At 40.4% G+C, this 21098-nt stretch overlaps 1 protein-coding gene across 1 annotated transcript in view; it reads left to right on the top strand.

Moving 5' to 3' along the window:
• wnt4 (wingless-type MMTV integration site family, member 4) overlaps nucleotides 1-20806 on the top strand; it is a 59252-nt gene extending 38446 nt beyond the window's left edge. The window contains exons 3-6 of the mRNA XM_072715754.1: nucleotides 10419-10654; nucleotides 17259-17390; nucleotides 17632-17774; nucleotides 20256-20806. Coding sequence (XP_072571855.1) covers nucleotides 10419-10654; nucleotides 17259-17390; nucleotides 17632-17774; nucleotides 20256-20723 — 979 coding nt within the window. The 3' untranslated portion in view covers nucleotides 20724-20806. The remainder of the gene's footprint in view (nucleotides 1-10418; nucleotides 10655-17258; nucleotides 17391-17631; nucleotides 17775-20255) is intronic.
• The last annotated feature ends 292 nt before the right edge of the window (nucleotides 20807-21098 follow it).

The raw sequence follows: 21098 nt of genomic DNA on the forward strand, positions 1-21098 counted from the left end.
CACAAATTCTGACAAACGCCAAGAATTGATTATGCAAGAATGGGCTGCCATCAATCAGGATTTGGCCCAGAAGTTGATTGACAGCATGTCAGGGCGAATTGCAGAGAAGGTCCAACACTGCAAATATTGACTATTTCCATAAATTTAATGTACTTGTCAATAAAAGCCTTTGACACTTATGAAATACTTCAGTATACCATAGAAACATCTAACAAAAAGATATACAAACACTAAAGCAGCAAACTTTGTGAAGACCAATACTTTTCATTCTCAAAACTTTTGGCCATGGCTATAGAATGCCTTGAGTATCTTGAAAGACAACTTGAACTGCAGTAGCATTCTGAGTAGAGGCTTTAATGTGCCTTGTTAACAAGAGCGCTGGTGTGTATTGCCCATATCAGGGCTTATATAATGTGGACACCCAGGTGTCTGAAGCAGGACTCCCTTTCCACAAGTCCCACTGATTGAAAAATTATTTTCCATTTATTTCTCCTCTGCACTAACACCAGCATTTTCTGTGGCATACCAGTATACAGTACAGATAGAGGGACCACGGACAGGTTTTTTTTGTACACATGATGTAAATTTTACTCATGTAAGTTTAACTGACATTTTTATTGAAAAAGAAGAGGGAAATGCTACAATTTAGGTGTGCTTCCTGGGATTTAAATCCAAGAGCTCTGGGTTGTCAGTGTAATGCTCTGTCTGTTGAGCACAGGCGCGCAGTTAGCACCAGGGACGGATGTAATGGGTCCCCTTCAGATTCAGAGTGACCTTGATTCGTCCCCCCCACTTACAGGACAAAAAAACAGCATCTGCCGTCTTTGCATAAGGAAAAAACATCCTTGGTCCCTCCCAATTCAAAAATCCTATCTGTGCCACTGGTTGAGCTACAGTACAGGGGCACTGCTGATGCAATACTACAGTACATCATGTTTCGTTTAATGTGTCCACAAAATATTAAGTTGAGTTCACGATCACAAGGTCAGAAAATTTCTGAAAAATTGCATTCCATATTGGTTAAAAATGGGACACAATATTTTATTTTATTAATACAGGGCAAACGCAAAATGTATGAGATGGGTGTGAACTCAAATTCTTGCATTTCACAAAAGACTTAATTGCACAAATACACTGCCATGTTCTTTTTGCACAAAAAACTAAAGAGAAACATTCTTATTTACAGTATATCCAAGGGTTTAGCTATGATCAACAAGAGCAGTATCTACAAATCATAGTGTTTTTAACTCTTGGCTCTTTCACGTAGAGTATACCAGTTCCTTTCCAAAAAATCAACAAGGAATATTGGTAAAAAATGACTATCTTGCCTGAAGGGTGAGCTCATACTGAATACTGAAATTGTGGTTAATCACGTTCCTTTTCAGACATATTCACACACACACATGCACACACAAACACACACACACACTAGGAGAGAGAGAGAAACCTGTACTCATATCTTGGTGTCCTTTAGTTTTTATGGGAAAAACCCTAATCCCAATCATGACACCCTTAAGACCCTTAACACCTACCTAGCCCTAACCTTAACCAAAAACAAAACTTTTGGCATTTTTACTTTTTTGATTGCACTCACAGATTTTTTGTAAAATTCAGGTTATCCAAATGGGGACCTGAAAAATGTCCCCAAAAGTAAGGAAGTTGTCAAGTTCCCAATGATACATGCTATTGGACTTCTATGGATAAAATTTGCCAGAAGGGGAAGCTAGTAATGAAAAACAAATGAAAACATTATTATAGAATATTTAGAAAATCATCTCACACCCGCATAGTTTTAAAATCACTGACCTGTACAATGCTCCTGTGAAGTATGTAAAAAAAAATCCACAGAATATGTTTAGTTGTAAAGGTGTGCAAAAATATATATTTTGATGAATTGTTTTAAAATTTGCCCGATTTGATATCAACCTGTAAAATTCATAGATTTATCTTACAGGCTAATATGCATTTTTTTCAGTTTTCTAGGTTAATTGCCGCAGTGGTTAAACATAGATGTACAGTACTGGACTGTTTCGCAAGGCAGATTTCAGTGCCACTTAAATGCCTGAGCTATCCATTGCAATATTTGCCCTGTGGTGCACAGGCAACATAAGCTTCACTGAACTTCACGTGCCATTGCTATTTAACAATACACTTGCTCTAATGTCAGCCGACACCTAATGTTAGTTAGTGCCTACCTTAAACACAAATGAAATGCCTAAAGCTAGACAGCCTGAAGTGTGGCTGTATTTAACTCAAAATGATTCCCACATTGGGATGTTTATCTGGTAGAAATTGCCCAATACTACACCTTTTCCTACATCTGTGTCATATCTGTTGTATTGTTACATCTGTTGCATTTCTTATTTCTACAGTCACCACCATATCTGTTGCATTGTTTGTGTTCCCCTAGCTCCCCTGTGTGTCAGTGTATGTGTATTCACTATTACTTTTATTTATTAGTTATTACTCTCCTTCTCACCTGTTGTGTTGCACTTGTTTATAGTCTCTTCCTCATGTGTTGCACCTCTTTACAGTCTCTGCATTTTATGTATATACACTGCACTGCAGTCCTGGGGAACGTTATTTCATGCTACTGTATGTTGTGAATTGTATAGAGATGGTATGACAATAAAGACCCACTTGACATTTGGCTTGTTACATAATTTGTTAAGCATTTTGTATTTATTTATATATTTAAGGGGTTAAATTATATAGTTAACACGACAAACCTATTTAACCATTTAAAAAGACATGCTTGAGCATGTGAATCTTCTTTTCAAGCAAAAAATAAATAAAAAATTACAAACTCTAATTTATGTTTTGGCACATCTTATATCCTTCTGAATCATGGCATGTGAATTTTGGACTTACTTTAAATTATTCATTTTAGGCTTTAAAAGAGACATGGTTGGTTTTGTTATTAAGGAACTATACATCTGTGTTCCTCAAATAAAAGGATTTTAGTATACAAGCCTTTGGCCTTTTCTTTAGTGGTTTTCACAATTTGTTTACAGTGACTCTGCATTTGTAAATTTGTGATCCATTTAGAGCTTTTTAAACATCTTTGCAAATATGGAAAAATGCTATACAGTGGTATCTCAGAACTCGAATTTAATCCGTTCAGAACTCCGGATCTAATCCTAAAAAGTTCGAGTTCTGATCGAATTATCCCCATAAGAAATAATGGAAAACCAATTAATTGGTTCCCAGCCCCAAAAAATGACACCTAAATATGTTTTTTTTTGCATTTAAACACAAAATGAACCAGAAGAAACAAGAAGAGGTTTGACTTCTGAGATTCAGATCGAGTTCTAGGTAATTTTCTTTCGAACTGGTTGGTTCGACTTTTAAGAAATTCGAGTTATAATGAGTTCGAGAACTGAGGTACCACTGTATACCGTGGCCTGCAAAAGTATTCCACCCCATTGAAAGTCTAGAGTATAAAATATTTATACACAATTTTCTCAAACATCATTTATGGTGAGAATTATTTTGCTCCAGTTTATTTTCAAACACCAAAATGTGCCAGTTCTATTAACATTAAAAAGATAACTATAAAAATATGATCTGTGCTGTTTGCATAGGTGTTCTTTGGAAGCTCCAGGTTTACAAAAATGACAAATTAATCACAAACGACACAAAGGTGACAGTTATTCAACCATGATTAAACATAATAAAGTGTTAGGGGAGACTGGGGCTGGTTGTCTCACGGGTTGGTTGTCACAATGCTTATTCCAGACACACTAGATGGCGGTGTGGTACAGTTTTGATATCAAACTGTTAGCCTTTGATAGGTTACTCATTTGCACTTGCAATTTTGCTGAGCAGATACAAAACATTGAGGTGAGGAGACAACTTTTAATTTTCATGGGTCAGAGTAAATTTTCATGTTGGTGTTGTTTTTGCATTAAGAACTTGTAGGTTATTAGTCATTCAAAAACAAAACACTCATTAAAAAGTCAAAAGTAGTAGCTTTATTTTGAGTAATCTTTTAGCTATCAAGTTAAAGCCATGTGGCAGCTAGCTTAACATGTTTGTCAAGAAGTCAGTTGGGGATAGTTGTCTCATACTGTAGCTCTCGGGGTTGGTTGTCACATGTCAACACCACTAGTCAACAGCAGGCCCTGGCCCCTATCATCGCCAGTCAACAGGAGGCCCTAGTTCCTCCTACCACCAGTCAACAGCAGGTCCTAGCCCCTCCCACCGCTACCTGTTCAACTATTTTGCCAAGCCCAGAGGATATCTGTCCGTTTCAAAAGGCGGGCCCAAAGAAACTGGTCCAGCGAAGGAGAAAACGCACAAGTGCTGTACTAACTGATACTCCTGTGAAAGCCCAAATTGAAAATGAAAAAAGGTCTACTGATGCTAGGAAGAATTTTTTTTGTGTGACCAAAGATGGTCCTCAGCTGTCAAAAAGAAAAGCCCCTCTTAAAAAGAAGGTAGCAAAGAAGCCAAGGCTAGAACAAGAGTCCTCTGATGAGGAGGAATGTTTCTGCCTGGTCTGCTTTGAGCCGTACAGCAATAGCAAATCCAGGGAAGTATGGCTCAGCTGTGTTCGCTGCCAAATGTGGGCCCACGAAGATTGTACCCCTGGCAATCCAGGGACATACATTTGTCACAACTGTGACTCTTGTGACTCTGAATGAAGCACAGCCTGTGCAGCGCAGGGTTTCCTACTTTAGTTCAGTAGATTCAAGGATTCAAGGAAGTTTTATTTGTCACATGCATGAGGTTACTCAGTGTAAAATGCAGTGAAATTGAATCTGGTTCTCAGATGATGGTGTTTGTGTTTCTAGATGTTTACACAGGCCTACTCAATATCAATGTCATTTCAATAACTTGTTTAAGAATATTGGACATGTAGACCTTTTAATGCTGTTGGTCTGTTTGTTTTTGTTTGCTGTTAGGCAACTTACATAATGAAATACAGTAAAACCGGTCTAAGTCGACACTCGCGGGACCAGCTTAAAAGTGACGACTTAGAGAATTGACGAGATACACCTAAGTCGACACTTCAGCGACTTATGTCTATCTCGCCGTTTTGCCGACTAGTAAATATAACACCATACCTCTATTCATCACGGTAGAGACCTGCGCGGGGCGGATTTTTCAGTCCCGCTCCTGCCCGCTCCCGCAAGATTCTGTCCCGCTCCCGCAAAAAATATATATTATTTTTTCCCGCTCCCGCCCGCAGTATTCAAGTTTTGTCCCGCTCCCGCCCGCAAAATACCGCAGGTAAACATATAGCCTAAGTAGTTTTATTTTTACCGCTAATTCTTCCCGCTACTCTGTTATTTGTTTCACTTGCTTCCCTTTTGAGTATATATAAAAAAAAGAAACGGAAAATAAACAAATATGTTTCGTTTTATTTTAGTTTAATTAAATGGAATGATGAACATGGACACGAACGAGCAGCTTTTCAGAACATGCCATCCCGTCCAAGCACCAGGCTGATTACTTCTTGGGGTGTCCAGTTACTGTACGTCCCCCGGCACTCAGAGCGCGGCAATTGTAGTTTCTGTAGATGATTCTCCTGTAAATTGTTATTATTTTAATTTAGTCGTTCTTGTTGCTTTTGTGCAGTAGATAAATGAGTATTTGTTTTTAATAAATTAATTTTAAGATAATTACATTTTGCGGGAGTCCCGCGATTCTCCCGCAACCCGCACATACATGAGGACCTTACCGCCAGCAGTCACCTATGAAATCTTGTCCCGCGCCGCACTCGGTACTCCCGCGGGAGTGCAGGTCTCTACAGTACATCACGGCCTCGGCATCCAGGGAGCGACTAGTGCGATAGGTGGGGATTCCCCGTTTCTACATTGCCGTGGTGACAAGCAGGCGGCGGGAATGCAGCGATTGGGGTGTCGACTTACAGGTAGGAAAATCCATTCATTTGTGTTGTTCAGGACCGGGATTTAGGTGACGACTAAGGGAATTTGATGACTTACAAGCGGCGACTTACACAAGGAATTTTAAAGGAAACATCATTAGGAAAAATCTGGACTTTTGCTTGAGCGTCGACTTGTGCACATTGACGAGTTACAAGCCGGCGACTTAGACCAGTTTTACTGTAATAATAAAGAGGTTTAAGCACTGAAAATTATTTCATTTTATTTCTCAACACAGAGGACAATTCAAGTAACTGATCACCTGCTTTAATCCCATTGTATTAACATAAGGGGCATTAATGACAACTAACATAGGGGTGGTATTCATATTAAAACTTATTTGCAGTTTCTATCTTAAAAAACTAAAAAGTTACACTTCATCTTTTAAGATCCCAATTCATCACTGGAATCCTTTGGCACCTCTAAAGGGACAACCAACTCCATACCCTGATGGGGTTAGTTGTCACATTGTGTCAGAGTGTCTTTGACGGTTAACTACTATCTGTTACAATACGTTCTAAAAGTAAAAGGGATACGCATTTAAAGCCAAGACCTCAAGTTTTCATTTCATGTAGGAATTACTGCTGAAAGATTTTTTGTAGATGAGCAATTCATGCATGAGTAAAAAATGTGACAACCAACCCCGGTCTCCCCTACTTAGTCCTGATGTTTTTCACTGGATATTAAAAGTACCCTTTGGGAGGGTCATTGTCTTGGAATATCACTGCAAAAATGAAGACAAAGGAGCATTCTGTTGATGTGAGAAACAAAATCACTGAAATGCACAAAGCAGGAAAAATGTCAAAGAGTTTGAATGTCCCATTAAACACTGTTGGATCCATCATCAGAAAGTGGAAGGTTCATCACAGCTCCCAGACCCTTACTAAGCATCAGAGAAAGACATTAATTGATGAGAGAAGGCTACTTACAGTAAAATCCAACGACACTCTCAGAAGTCTGCAATGCACTTTGGCTGAAACTGGAATGAAGGTGAATAGATTGACAATTTCAAGAGCTCTACATAAAACAGGACTCTATGGAAGGGTACCAAGAAGCCATTCGTACATTCCACATAAAAGCACATATGTCATTTGCTACAAAGCATGAAGAGTTTCATGGTCAGATGAAACCAAAATAGAACTTTTTTGCCAGACTTTAAATTGGTATGTGTGCTGTAAAACTAACACTGAAAATGTCTCAAGAAACACCATACCTACGGTAAAATATGGTGGTGGCAGCATCATGCTGTGGGGATGCTTTTTGTGTGCTGAGACTGTGGTCTTGTCAGAATTGAAGGGACAATGGATGGACAATGGATGGATTATGACCTGAAGCATAATCGGAATCAGATTCAGCTTTATTGGCCAAGTATGTTTACGGATACAGGGAATTTGTCTCCCGTTTGTCATTGTTCTCAGTGTACTTAAACAAGAAAGACAAACAAAAGTGAGACAAAAAAAAAACAATTAACTACAGTACGAACAGAAGAGACTTAAGGCAGAAGGACATAGTGCAAAGGTGCATTGTCCAAGATGCTGGACACTATGCTGTATATACATGAGGTACAGTGGATGCTTGGTGATAGCAGATATTGCACAAGTATTGTCCTTGACATTTAAGTGGTCATCAGAGTGATGGCCTGTGGAAAGAAGTGTCTGTCTCTTTTGGAGTACAGTGCTCTGTAGCGCTTGACAGAGGGGAGGGTTTCGAACAGGTTGTGACCAGGGTGTGATTGGTCGACAGTAGGGGTGGCACGGTTCACAAAACCCACGGTTCGGTTTGTATCACGGTTTTAGGGTCACGGTTTTCGGTTCTGTACGGTTCTTGTTATTTTTTCTTTTAATCTTTAACAATCCAGAAATGCACTTCAGCATATGATATATAGCTTAATTATCCACAATTTAGGATACAGTATTAAAAAAGTTATATCATGTAATCATGCATAAACTGAATTTGACTTGACTTAAAGCACATTATTAAAATTATTAAACATTATTAATCCCAGAACAGTAATAAAATAAAAGTCTTGCCTTAACATAAATGCTAAAAGAATAAATCGCTTTAATCGCTATTACACTTGGGTATGGGCACGCGGTCTTATTTAGAAAACATACAAAAAGAGACGCATATAATGTTTAATCATTCGTTTTGTATTTGTCCGGTCCACGGGGTTAATTTAATTGGGGATCGTTAAAATGATAGATCACCTATCTTGATTAAGCCTGATTCGGTTCGTTATATATATATATAATATATCATTATATATAATATATCATTATATATAATGAGCAAAAGGAACACAGACGAGCGGTAAAGCAGAATTACAATATAATGACCGGACTGGAGAAAGAAACGGAAACGCGGACTAAATACAATGGAGTAATGACAAATTTGACAACAATCAGGAACAGCTGGTAAACACGGGGAATCCACACAGGGTTAACGAGGGGGCGTGGCACACGGAAAGAGCGGACGATCGAGGCATGACACTCACTGGAGTGCTTTGTCACAGATAACTTAATTTTCTTTAACAAAGTGCCTAACCGCACATTAAATAAAGTCACACAACAAAGGCGCACAACAGTGTTCAGATGTTGTGCTATCGGTTGGCTGAAATTTAAACGTTTTCTTCAGAGACAGGGTGGTAACGCCGAAAACTCGAGCTAAACGCAGCAAACGAAAGGCTACCGGAAATTACTTAGCTGGCTGAACTTTTACCGGAACTACGTCACACCGCTCTGTGCATATAGCCTATTCTTTCGCGCGAAAGGGAAACACACTGACGTCATATACGGGGCACGAGGCTTCATTGCGCATGTCATGAACCGTCGAACCGTGCGACGCATGCATGCTCCGAACCGAGACAAGCGAACCGAACGGTTCGGTTTTTTTTCATGAACCGTGCCATCCCTAGTCGACAGTGATTTTGCCTGCCCGTTTCCTGATTCTGAACATGTATAAGTCCTAAATGGAGGGCAGGTCAGCACCAATATTTTTTTCTGCAGTCCTAACTGTCCATTGCAGTCTCCTCCTGACTATTTGGTGGCTGAACCAAACCAGACAGTGATGGATGTGATGGATGTGCAGAGAACAAACTGTAGTATTGCGGAGTAGAACTGAATTGGCAGCTCTTGAGGCAGGTTTAACTTCCTGAGCTGGCACGGGAAACCATCCTCTGTTGGACCCTTTTGAAAATTTTGTCTATGTTGACCGGCCACTTTAGGCCCAGGGAGACTGTGGATCCCAGAAACCTGAAGGTTTTCATAGTAGACACGGTACTATTGTGTATGGTGAGGGGGGGCAGTACTGGGGGGCACTTCTGGAAGTCTACTATCATCTCCACCGTTTTAAGCATGTTCATCTCAAGGTTGTTCTGACTGCACTAGAGAGCCAGTTGTTCAGCCTCCCATCTGTATGCAAACTCATCACTGTCCTTGATGAGGCCAGTGACCATCATGTTATCTGCAAACATCAGGAGTTTAACAGATGGGTCCGCTGAGGTGCAGTCATTTGTGTAGAGGGAGAAGAGCATAGGGAAGAGAACAAACCCCTGTGGGGCGCCAGTGCTGATTGTACGGGTGCTGGATGTGATTTTCCCCAGCCTCACCTGCTGCTTCCTGTCTGTCAGAAAGTTTGTGATCCACTGGCAGATGGGGGCTGGTACAGTCTGCTGGGTGAGTTTGGAGTGGAGGACTTCTGGAACAATGATGTTAAACAGTGTTAAATGCCAAGCTAAAGTCCACAAACAGGACTCTAGCATAAGGATAAACCAACAGTGGAATGGCTTAAAAACAAAAAGGTTAATGTTCTGGAATAGCTGGTACATACCTACCCCAAAAGAATTAAGGCTGTTATTGCAAGAAAATGGTCCTCAACAAAATATTAATGTGTACGGGCTGAATACTTATGCAAACACTAATTCAGAGTTTTTTTCTTCAGTTAAATATATCAACAGAAAATGGTTTATTTTGACGTTTTCATAAAGGTGGCCACATGCTTCAAATATAATCAATATTGTTTTAGCAATACAATGTTGTATGAGCAGTGATCTCACTCTCTGTCCATGATTGACTGACACAATTTGACACTGTAGGGTCGGTCAGCAGGGTAAATTTTGCAGCTATTGGTATTGAGTATTTTTCCATTTCGCTGAAAAGCTTTGTTCATCACTTCTTTGTAGTGATGACAGAAATGAGGCTTTGCATAATAGGAAAGACTCTCATGCACCATGAGTCATTGAGCTAAAGTAAAGTGAGTTAAGCCAGTTGGTGATTGATTGTGTTCTCTGGTTTGGGAACTCCTCTCTCACAGTAGTTTGTGATTAAAATTTCAGTTACAATAGTTACTGCAGGTCAAAATGGAATCCATACTAATTCTGTATTTTCTATGTTTTAAAATATCTATATAATTTTTCTGGCCTGATCTATATTATTAAGATTCAATAGATATTGATTACAGTATGTTTCATTCTGTATGTTTGGGTCTTTAACAACATTTCCGTGTAATGTTGCTTGTTGGTTTCTGCAGGTATCTAGCTAAGCTCTCAGCCATGGGAAGTATTTCTGAGGAGGAGACATGTGAAAAACTAAAAGGTCTGATCCAGAAGCAGGTACAGATCTGTAAGCACAATGTGGAAGTCATGGAGGCTGTGCAGCGGGGAGCCCAACTTGCTATAGATGAATGCCAATTCCAGTTCCGCAATCGTCGCTGGAACTGTTCCACCATGGAGACACTGCCTATTTTTGGCAAAGTGGTCTCTCAAGGTAAGAAAGCTCTATCTCCACATTGGGTTTTGCTCAGATCAGCTAAGAACAGGCGACAGGCATATTTCCAGCACCTTGTTGAGTCCATGAAATGATGAATTCAGGCTGTTCTGTCACCAGTATTAGAAAGGTGTTCTTAAAAAAGTGTAAATGTATATCATGGGCACAGCTTCATATTGGATCAGTCAACACTAAGAAACTATCGTAACATATTAATGTACAATCAATGCTTTGTTTTCCTTTAATAGGATGTATTTCACACATACCTACAGTACACAAACAAAATTCCACAGGTAGTTGCAGAATCAAGTTCTACATTATGTAATATTATTATATCTGAAAGAGGGTTAAGGTCTTTAGAGATGATTTATAAATTGTTTCATTTAGAAATAGTACCTATAGACTGGAAAACCGAGTTATCCAATCCAGAAAGATAGAACACCTTCTGCCACTTTAAATCCAGCTAGGCTTATATCCATGCCAATTGGTCTAATTGAGGTTGTTATTAAGTCCAGTCCAAGGTAATACAATGCTTTTTAAGTGATAAAATTGCTTCAATTTCCACATTCCAATTCAATGGTTGTGATTGCTTATAGCATGTAGGAGTGATATAGTGCCATACACAATGGTTATTGAAATATAGTGATTCACATGGACAACATGGACTTTCTTTGCGCTGTGAGAGGAAGTCAGAGTGACTGATGGAAGCCCGTATGTACATGTAGAGAAGATGCAACCACACACAAATGCATACACACATCATCATGTTTAGAATCCATACTACTATAGCAACTATGCTGCCCATTGTTGATAGAGTTCAAAAACTTAATTTATTAACTTTTCAAAGGGGATGCAGTTGACTATCAACAGAAACAACAAGTCCACACACATTTTTCTATATTTTATATTGTAAGAACATAAGAAACTTACAAACGAGAGGAGGCCATTTGGCCCATCAAGCTCATTTGGGGAGAACTTAACTAATAGCTCTTATTTAGCCCTGACTTAAAGGAACCCAGGGTTTTAGCTTGCGCTACACTAACAGGAAGACTATTCCATACTCCAACTACACGCTGTGTAAAGAAGTGCTTCCTCAAATTCATTGTAAAATGTTCTCCCACTAATTTCCACTTATGGAAATAAGTTCTAGTATTTAAACTAATATTGAAATAGCCATTTGGCTGAACAGCATCACAACCTGTTAGAATCTTATATACCTGGATCATGTCCCCCCTTAGTCTCCTTTGCTCAAGGCTAAACAGATTTAGCTCAGCTAACCACTCCTCATAAGATATTCGTCTAAGACCAGGAATCATTCTTGTAGCCCTATGTTGCACCCTTTCCAAGGCAGCAATGTCATTCTTAAGGTATGGTGACTAAACCTGCACACAATTTTCTAGGTGGGGTCTTACCAAGGAATTATATAATCGTAGCATCACCTCCCTTGACTTAAACTCCACACACCTAGAGATGTAACCCAACATCCTATTGGCCTTTTTTATTGCTTCCCCACACTGGCGAGAGTGGGACACAGAAGCATCAACATACACACCGAGGTCTTTCTCGTAATCAGCTACCTTTATTTCCGTGGAACCCATAAAATATCTGTACTTTATATTTCTGCTCCCTGCATGGATTACCTTACATTTATCTATGTTAAATTTCATCTGCCAAGTATCAGCCCAGTCGCTAATTAAATCCAGATCCCGGTGTATCCTCTCTGCTGCTAGATCAGTATCTGCTACACCACCCACCTTGGTGTCGTCTGCAAACTTAACCAGTTTACTTTATGTATTGGTGTCAATATCATTAATGCAAATTAGGAACAATAGTGGTCCTAAAATTGAACCCTGCGGTACCCCACTATGAACACAGGCCCACTGTGACATTGTGCCTCTAATAACTACTCGCTGCTTCCTGTCTGTTAACCAGTTTTCGATCCAAGCTGCTACAGTTCCTAAAATCCCTGCAGCTTTGAGCTTAAGCAAGAGCTGTTTGTGGGTGACAACATCAAAGGCCTTCTGGAAATCTAAGTAGATCACATCGTAGGTCTTTTTATGATCAATTTCCCTTGTAGCTTCCTCAAAGAACTCAAGTAAATTAGTTAAACAGGATCTAGCTCTCCTAAATCTATGTTGGCTATCTCTCAGAATGTTATTTTAATCCAGGTAATGTACCATTTTCACTTGGATTATAGCGTCCATTATTTTTCCAGTAATGCTAGTGAAACTGATTGGCCTATAGTTTGCTGGATTACTTCTAATACGTTTTTTGAATATGGGTATTATTAGCATGCTTCCAATCTGAAGGTACCACACCCGCAGATAACGATTTCTGGAATATTAAAGTTAAAGGTTGGCTAATAATATCCCTCATCTCTTTTAAAACTATAGGTAAGATGCCATCAGAGCCCTGCGATTTATTTATTTTGAGCTTAGCTAGGCTTAGTACCACATCAGCCTCAGTTATACATAAATTGGTCATAGACGATGCTGTATTCGTACTAAATGGTGGTAAGTTACTTGTGTTCTCTACTGTGAACACCCGTGTAAAATAATCATTAAATTAATTTACTATATCAATTTCATTTTCAATTATAAGGCCCTTACTATCCTGCAAATCAGTGATTTCAGCTTTTAGAGCTCTTTTGGAGTTAAAATATTGGAAGAAACTTTTATTGTCATCCTTAGCCTCCAATGAATGTTGCTCCAAGTGGGCCAGAGGCAGGAATGGAGCATGCGTATTGGTGCAGCACCACTGTCTGTCTCTGCCCTGACATCTGCATTTTGTACACAAGATCAAAGATGTGCTCCATGACCTCTCCGGGGCCTATCCAGTGGCTGTTTGGCTTGGGTGACCATCACTTGTTCCTAATGGGGCAGAACACCCAATCTGAGTGCCCAGCACGGAAGGCCTGGCCTTGGCAGGGTTCATTAGAGGCCCTCTTTTATTTAGACATTGCCGATCCTTGCTGTTGCCTGGCCAGTTCATGTACAGCCTGTAAACGTTCCATGAGGTAGCACAGGTAGTCCAGTACAGGTGCTGCTGGGTCTGCAGCTCACAGCCGAACATGAGAATGGCAGGGGTGCAATCAGTGCTCTTATGCATCGCTGGCTGATATGATATGAGATGAAACCACTCCACCAGTCTGTCGCTCTGAGGTCTTCATGATCCCCAGCCACTAGCAAACCTTGCAGAATACCTTCACCTCAGAGTTTTTCAGCTCTGGTTGGGAATCACATATGCCTCAGGCCATTTCATCAAAGAGTCCATGGCCATAAGCATGTAGTGGCTCCCAACATCACTGCAGTAAAAGGAGCCAAGGATGTCTATCGCCAGATGCAGCATGGGGGCGCCCACCAGGTATGGCTGCAGGGGAGTCCAGGACTGCCAGATAGGACCCTTCTGAGCCATGCACACCTATTATCAATGCACAAAAAACTGGATATCCTGTCTGCACATGGGCCAGTAGAAACACAGCTCCATAGGAAATTAATTTAGGTAAGGCCCCCACACTTTCCTGACCTAAATCCAACAGAACATCTCTCTGGGACAAAGGTGTCTTTGAATTCATCCCACTGTAGGTTGATAATTTTAATTCCATCAAACAATGTGGCATCCTTTCATTTCTAATACATTACCCAGTCCATATCAGTATAGACATCCAGCATGATTTTTTCCCCATTGAGATCTGATGTGTTTTCAAAGTGTTCCTTTAATTTTTTTGAGCAGTGTATGTCTCAGATGACAGGTCAGCAGCCTCAGTATCCCTGTCACCTGTTCAGCAGGAGTGGTACATGGGAGGAAAGATTTAAGGCTATGAGTTTTGAACTGTAGCAATGGAACTGATTAGGTGAAATTTGGGGAAATTCAGTGGGTCAGTGCGGATGAAGAAATACAGGGAAAAAAAAGGTTTATCAAACGGTAGGAGCCAGTAGCATAGTTTCTATCTGGAAGGGAAAGAAAAGGTCTTTCCCTCTTGACTAACTGGTGTACCTGATTGCCTTTGGGCAAAGGGAAAGAATGATTTTGGGAAGGTAGTGTCTGCCAAACTTTTAGTGGTCCACCCCAAGTCTGATTTCCAACCACATAAAGCCTAGTATTCTTTATCTAGAGAAGCTGAGTAGGGGATTACAGAAATACATGCAGGTTTGCCTATGCAGAGTTAACGGAAATAAAATAATTCAGTATTATTAAAAGAAAAAGGTGGATGTTGATGGTGATGCCACAAATTATACAGAGGCACCCAGTGTGTATAGTCTGGAATTCACGCTTCTGCAGAGAGATCTGACAGAAAGACTGATATGGATGCTTGAGGCAAAGGACCAGCTATTACCAGCTTGTCAGGTCTGGTTATGCTCTCCTCCTTGGGTGGAACAGTCCAACGGCAAAGAGTCGCTGCTGGGAATGGGGCACATTTTTTGGTTCCTAGCATAATTGGCCAGGTGAATACCTGTGATGGCTGCTGGGATAATGGAGATGGTCAAAAAAAGATTGGAAATCTTGTGTAATGCTAAAAACAAAACACCTGGTTGAATATCTTACAACTAATTAGCTTAATTGGCAACAGGTCAGTAAGATTACTGGGTATAAAAAGAGTCTCCCAGAGAGCCAGAGTCTGTGAAGTGAAGATGGAGAAAGGTTCATCACTCTGTGAAAGACTGCATGGGCAAATAGTGCAACAATTTCCTCAAATATCCTCAAAGTAATATTGCATTGAATGTGAGAATTTCATAATCTACAGTAGACAGTATAATTAAACGATTCAGAGAGTACATAAGTCTCTGTATGCAAAAAATAAGGCCGAAAACCAGTATTGGATAGACGTGGTCTTCGGGTCTAAAGAGGAGAGGGACGATCCAGTTTGTACAGATATGCTGCCATCCAGACAATGTGTTTTTCAAAGAAAGCCTTGTATATTTCAGCAAGACAATGCCAAACCTAATTCTGTGCATATTACACTAGAAGGGGCGGCATGGTGGTGCAGTGGTTAGCACTGCTGCCTCGCACCTCTGGGACCTGGGCTCGAGTGTCCGCCTGGGTCACATGTGTGTGGAGTTTGCATGTTCTCCCCGTGTCGTTGTAGGGTTTCCGCTGGGTGCTCCAGTTTCCCCCCACAGTCCAAAGACATGCTGAGGCTAATTGGCATTGTTAAATTGCCCTTAGGTGTGCATGTGTGAGTGAATGGTGTGCGAGTGTGCCCTGTGATGGGCTGGTCCCCCATCCAGGGTTGTTTCCTGCCTCGTGCCCGTTGCTTCCGGGATAGGCTCCGGACCCCACGCTACCCAGTAGGATAGGCAGGTTGGACAATGGATGGATGGATGGATTGCACCAGAATGGATGCATAGTAAAACAGTTCAGGTGCTAGACTGGCCTGCCTGCAGTCTAGACCTGTCACCCATTGAACACATTTGGCACATCATGAAACAAAAAAATTTCACAAAGGGGACCTGAACTGTTCAGCAGTTGAAATCCTGAATCAGGCAAAAAATGGGACATTTCCCTGGTCGTCTCAGTTCCCAAATGTTTACAGAGTGTTGTTAAAAGAACAGGTGATGCAACACAGTGGTAAGCATGCCCCTGTCCCCACTTTTTTGAAATGTATTGCTGGCATCAAATTCAAATCAAACACATATTTGTCATTTCAACATTTGATACATTGTCCATCCATCCATTTTCCAACCCACTTATCCTACTGGGTCATGGGGGGGTCCAGAGCCTATCTCCGAAGCAATGCACACAAGGCATAGAACAATCCATGATGGGGGGCCAGTCCATCACAGGGCACACTCACACACCTATGGGCAATTTAGGAACTCCAATAAGCCTCAGCATGTCTTTGGACTGTAGGGAGAAACTGGAGTGCCCGGAGAAAACCCCATGACGACACAGGGAGAACATGCAAACTCCACACACATGTAACCCAAGCAGAGACTTGAACCCAGGGCCCACAGGTGTGAGGCAACAGTGCTAACCACTGCACCACCATGTCGCTCCCTTGATATGTTGTCTTTGTTCTATTTTCAAATAAATAATGGTTTATAAGATTTGAAAATTCTGTTTTTATTTTACACAGCATCCCAACTTTTTTGGAAACAGGGTTGTAATAATTAATTAACCTTCAAAATACTGTGAAGAAATGCTTTGCTATATTTGTTGTAGTAGGTACAGCTGCATATGCATTTTTTGAATTTGGGTACATGCTCAGTGGCTAGCACTGTTGCTTCATCCCTGCCAGGCCTACCCCCCTTCTTTGTGTGCGTTATTTTGTGGTTATGTTATCATTCTGTTGTGCTGGTTTCCTCTTAAAATCCAATGATTTGCAGTTATGTGAATTGGATTCTCACAAACTGACCATAGTTTATGAGTGTGTGCTGGATAACAGACTGATATCCTCTCAAGAGAATTCCTGCATGCTCCATTGACCCTGTATTGGATAAGTGCTAAATAACTGGATTATTAAACCTTTTTTATTCTTAAAACCAGGATTAAATTAAACTCAGTCAAAGAATGTAATCTGGCTACTCAACAGATCATGTGGTTCATTTTAAACATTTTAGTTGCTGGCCCAGTATCTTAACCTCTGTATTACCTGTCCTAGCAGGCACCAGAGAGGCGGCCTTTGTGTATGCCATCTCCTCAGCAAGTGTAGCCCTAGCAGTGACTCAGGCGTGCAGTAGTGGGGAACTGGAGAAGTGTGGATGTGACCACAATGTGCATGGCATCAGCCCAGAGGGTAGGCCTCAGATATTTACACTGGCTTTACTCTGAATTCAGTTTACATTGCCATAGCACCTTTCACAACACGTTTGCCCCAAGGCATTTGATAAGAGTATACTATGTTCCCTAATGTCTCTGTATTGCATCTATGTTACCTGCATACATCTTGGCTCAAGCATACCACTATTTCTGTATACCTTGAGCTTAATGCTGGGTGGTGATCACACAGACCCTGATCACACTCTGTCATCCTGCAGGGTTCCAGTGGTCTGGCTGCTCAGACAACATTGCTTATGGTGTTGCATTCTCCCAATCATTTGTGGATGTGAGGGAGAGAAGCAAAGGCTCCTCATCAAGTAGGGCACTGATGAACCTCCACAATAATGAGGCTGGGAGGAAGGTAAAATTAACCGAGGGTTGACTGTTTTATTTGAAAACAAACTGTATACTCTAGCAATGTTTAATTTGTTGAAAATAAATGATTGTTTTATAATGAAATTAGAGCTTCAAGTAAATGTTTGCTGTTTACATTAATGCACAGATATACAGTTAAGGTCAGAATTATTAGCCTCCCTTATGAAATCACACAAAACCCTTAATATTTCCATGTAAATTACCATACCAAAAACGCTTAATACTTGTATTGTTTCCAAAAGAACAAAGACACAATCTCCACAAAGTTTGACTAAGAATTTCTATTTATATGCTGAATTTTAACAATAAAACTGAAAAATGACAAGGCTAAAATCTTAGCCCCCCCTCCCCATGTTTTTTTTTCTCTTTCAAGATAAACCTGACCATTCAATTAGCTTTAAAACCAGACCTGAACATTCAATTAACTTTCACACCACACCTGAGTAATCAATCAGAATTGAACTTTACATAAGGAGCTCTGGTTAACAGGGCCAGTGGCATTGGACTACTCTGACACTTTTGGTAAGAAGCAATTTCATCATGCCAAAAAAAAAAAAGAAATTAGTCTGGACCTCAGAAAATGGATAGTAGATGTTCATCGTGAAGGTAAAGGCTACACTGCCATTTCCAAAGTTTCACAGTGTCTAGGACAGCTGTACGGTGCATCATTGCAAAGCACCAGAAGCCAAAATCTGTTGCAAACAAATCTGAGCGTAGCCGAAAGCTTAAGATTTCAAAAACTTTGGAGAGAAAAATAATCAGAGATGTCAACAAGGATCCCGGGTCTCTGCTAAGGTGACTGTTGCTGAGCTGGCCTCTTCTGGAGTTTATGTATCAAGGAAGACAGTTGTGAGAGCTCTTCATTGTGGAGGACTTCGAGGTCACTGTCCAAGAAAAACTCCTTTGCTGAAACAACAGCACAACAATGCCCGATTGAAGTTTGCCCATGAACATTTGAAACATAGTAATGAGTTTTGGAAGTCTGTTCTTTGGTCTGATGAGACTAAACTTTGAGCTGTTTGGGCACAGGGATGTTGCTTTTGTTTGGAGAAGGAAGAGGTGAGGCCTTCAACCCTAAAAACACAGCTCCCACTGTTAAACATGATGGCTGGAGCATCATGTTGTCGTTCGTGTTCATGGGGTCATGAAAAAAAAGCAGTATGTTAACATTTTGAAGAATAATTTAAAGAAATCTGCTGCAAGTCTTGCTTTAGGATGCCGCTGGGTATTTCAGCAAGATAATGACCCAAAGCATACCTCCAAGTGGGTCACAAACATCAAAATCAGGGTACTGGAGTGGCCCTCACAGAGCCTGGATCTCAATCCCATTGAAAGGTTAATGTCCATGCTCGAAAACCATGCAATCTGGATGAACTGGAATGATTTTCCATGGAAGAGTGGGCTCGTATACTTCAAGAAACATGTGCCAACCGAGTTAAGAACTACAGGGAGAGGTTGTTGTCAATTGTAAGACAGAGAGGCCACACTATTGACCATTAAATGTCAGGGGGGGCTAATAATTTTAATAATAACCTTATCATTTTTCAGCTTTCTTGTTAAAATTCCGCACATCAATAGAATATCTTAATCAAACTTTGTGGAGATTTTGTCTTTGTTCTTTTGGAAGCAATACAAGTATTAGTTTTTGTTATGGTAATTTCCATGGAAATATTAAGGGTTTTGTGTGATTTCATTGGGGGGACTAATAATTCTGACTTTAACTGTACCTAATTTATCATACATACATACACAGGTGACCCAAAACATTATGACCACCGCCACATGTTGTGAATAACACTGGCTATCTTGTACAAATGGAACATGTCAAGGTCTGGGATATATTATACTGTAAGCTGACATTTGTTACTCATCGTCATGTGTTGAATGTAGAAGAAATGGGCAAGGATAAAAACATGAATGACTTTGGTACAGGCCATATTGTTAATGCCAGATGACAGATCAGAGCATCTCCAAAACAGCAAGGGTTGATGGGGTGCTCATAGTCAGCCAAAGTGTGCGGGTTGTCAGTTACTGGCATTAAACATCATGCAGCAGATATTTGGCTTTTTTTGCGATGTCATTAGTTTGCACTGACATTTTGAAGTCAGATAGTGGGAAGTGCAATTTGTTTTTCCAAGTGTTGGGCATGATTTTTGTTATGTATCATTTAACTGAATTTGGTATTACTGAGCTTATGGTGTACAAAAAAATAAATATATTTCATATTTCAATCAGTTCAAACACTCCTCAAGAATCATAAGATAATTAAGATGCATCAAACTGTTGTGTAACAAATAAGCTTGCAAACACAAATAAACTCAGTGTAACCTCAAGACTACCATTGAGACTGACTTGCATGAGGAATTGTTGTTATGACAAAATAGATGAAAATTTCTGTTTATTTTAATGGAAACATGCCGTAATGACTTGTTGGATTGTTGTCATGTTGATTTCCTCTGGCATCCAGGCTATCTTGAACAACATGCGTGTGGAGTGCAAATGCCATGGAGTCTCAGGCTCCTGTGAGGTGAAGACTTGTTGGAGGGCTATGCCCCCTTTCCGCAAGGTGGGAACTGTGATCAAAGAGAAGTTTGATGGTGCAACTGAGGTGGAGCAGCGAAAGATTGGCACCACAAAAGTGTTGGTGCCCAAGAACTCCCAGTTTAAACCACAAACAGAGGAGGATCTAGTCTATTTGGACCCCAGCCCGGACTTCTGCGACCATGATGCCAAGAGTGGGGTTTTAGGCACAGCTGGCCGGTATTGCAACAAGACCTCCAAGGCCATTGATGGCTGTGAGCTGATGTGCTGTGGGCGTGGCTTCCATACAGAAGAGGTGAAGGTAGTGGACAGGTGCAGTTGCAAATTCCATTGGTGCTGCTATGTGAAGTGTAAGCAGTGCCGTAAAAAGGTGGAGATGCACAATTGCCGGTGATCCTGATCAATTCACAGCCATGTCGGAACACAGGACTAGGAAAATATCTAACAGCACAAAACAGCAGGTATACATATATGCAATTACAGATGACCATTGGAAAGAAATATAAACATAGAAATAATAGAAACAAAAAAAATCTAATTTAAAGTCCCAAAGGATTTTTGTGATTGTTATTTTCGCCTGTTGAGTCTTTGTTTTGGTTGCTTTTTATTTTTGTATGTTTTTAACTTTTTATTTATTGTAACAGGATTGTGAGAATCCTGAAGTAGCATTGCTCCCAAATACTGGATAAAGAGAGATTAAGTTTAGTATCATATGGGACCAAGGCCATAGTTTGGAATTTGGGTAGAGTTTGGGATTTGGGTAGGCGTA

This window comes from Paramormyrops kingsleyae, chromosome 8, assembly GCF_048594095.1.
Source record: "Paramormyrops kingsleyae isolate MSU_618 chromosome 8, PKINGS_0.4, whole genome shotgun sequence".
NCBI classification, from domain to species: domain Eukaryota; kingdom Metazoa; phylum Chordata; class Actinopteri; order Osteoglossiformes; family Mormyridae; genus Paramormyrops; species Paramormyrops kingsleyae.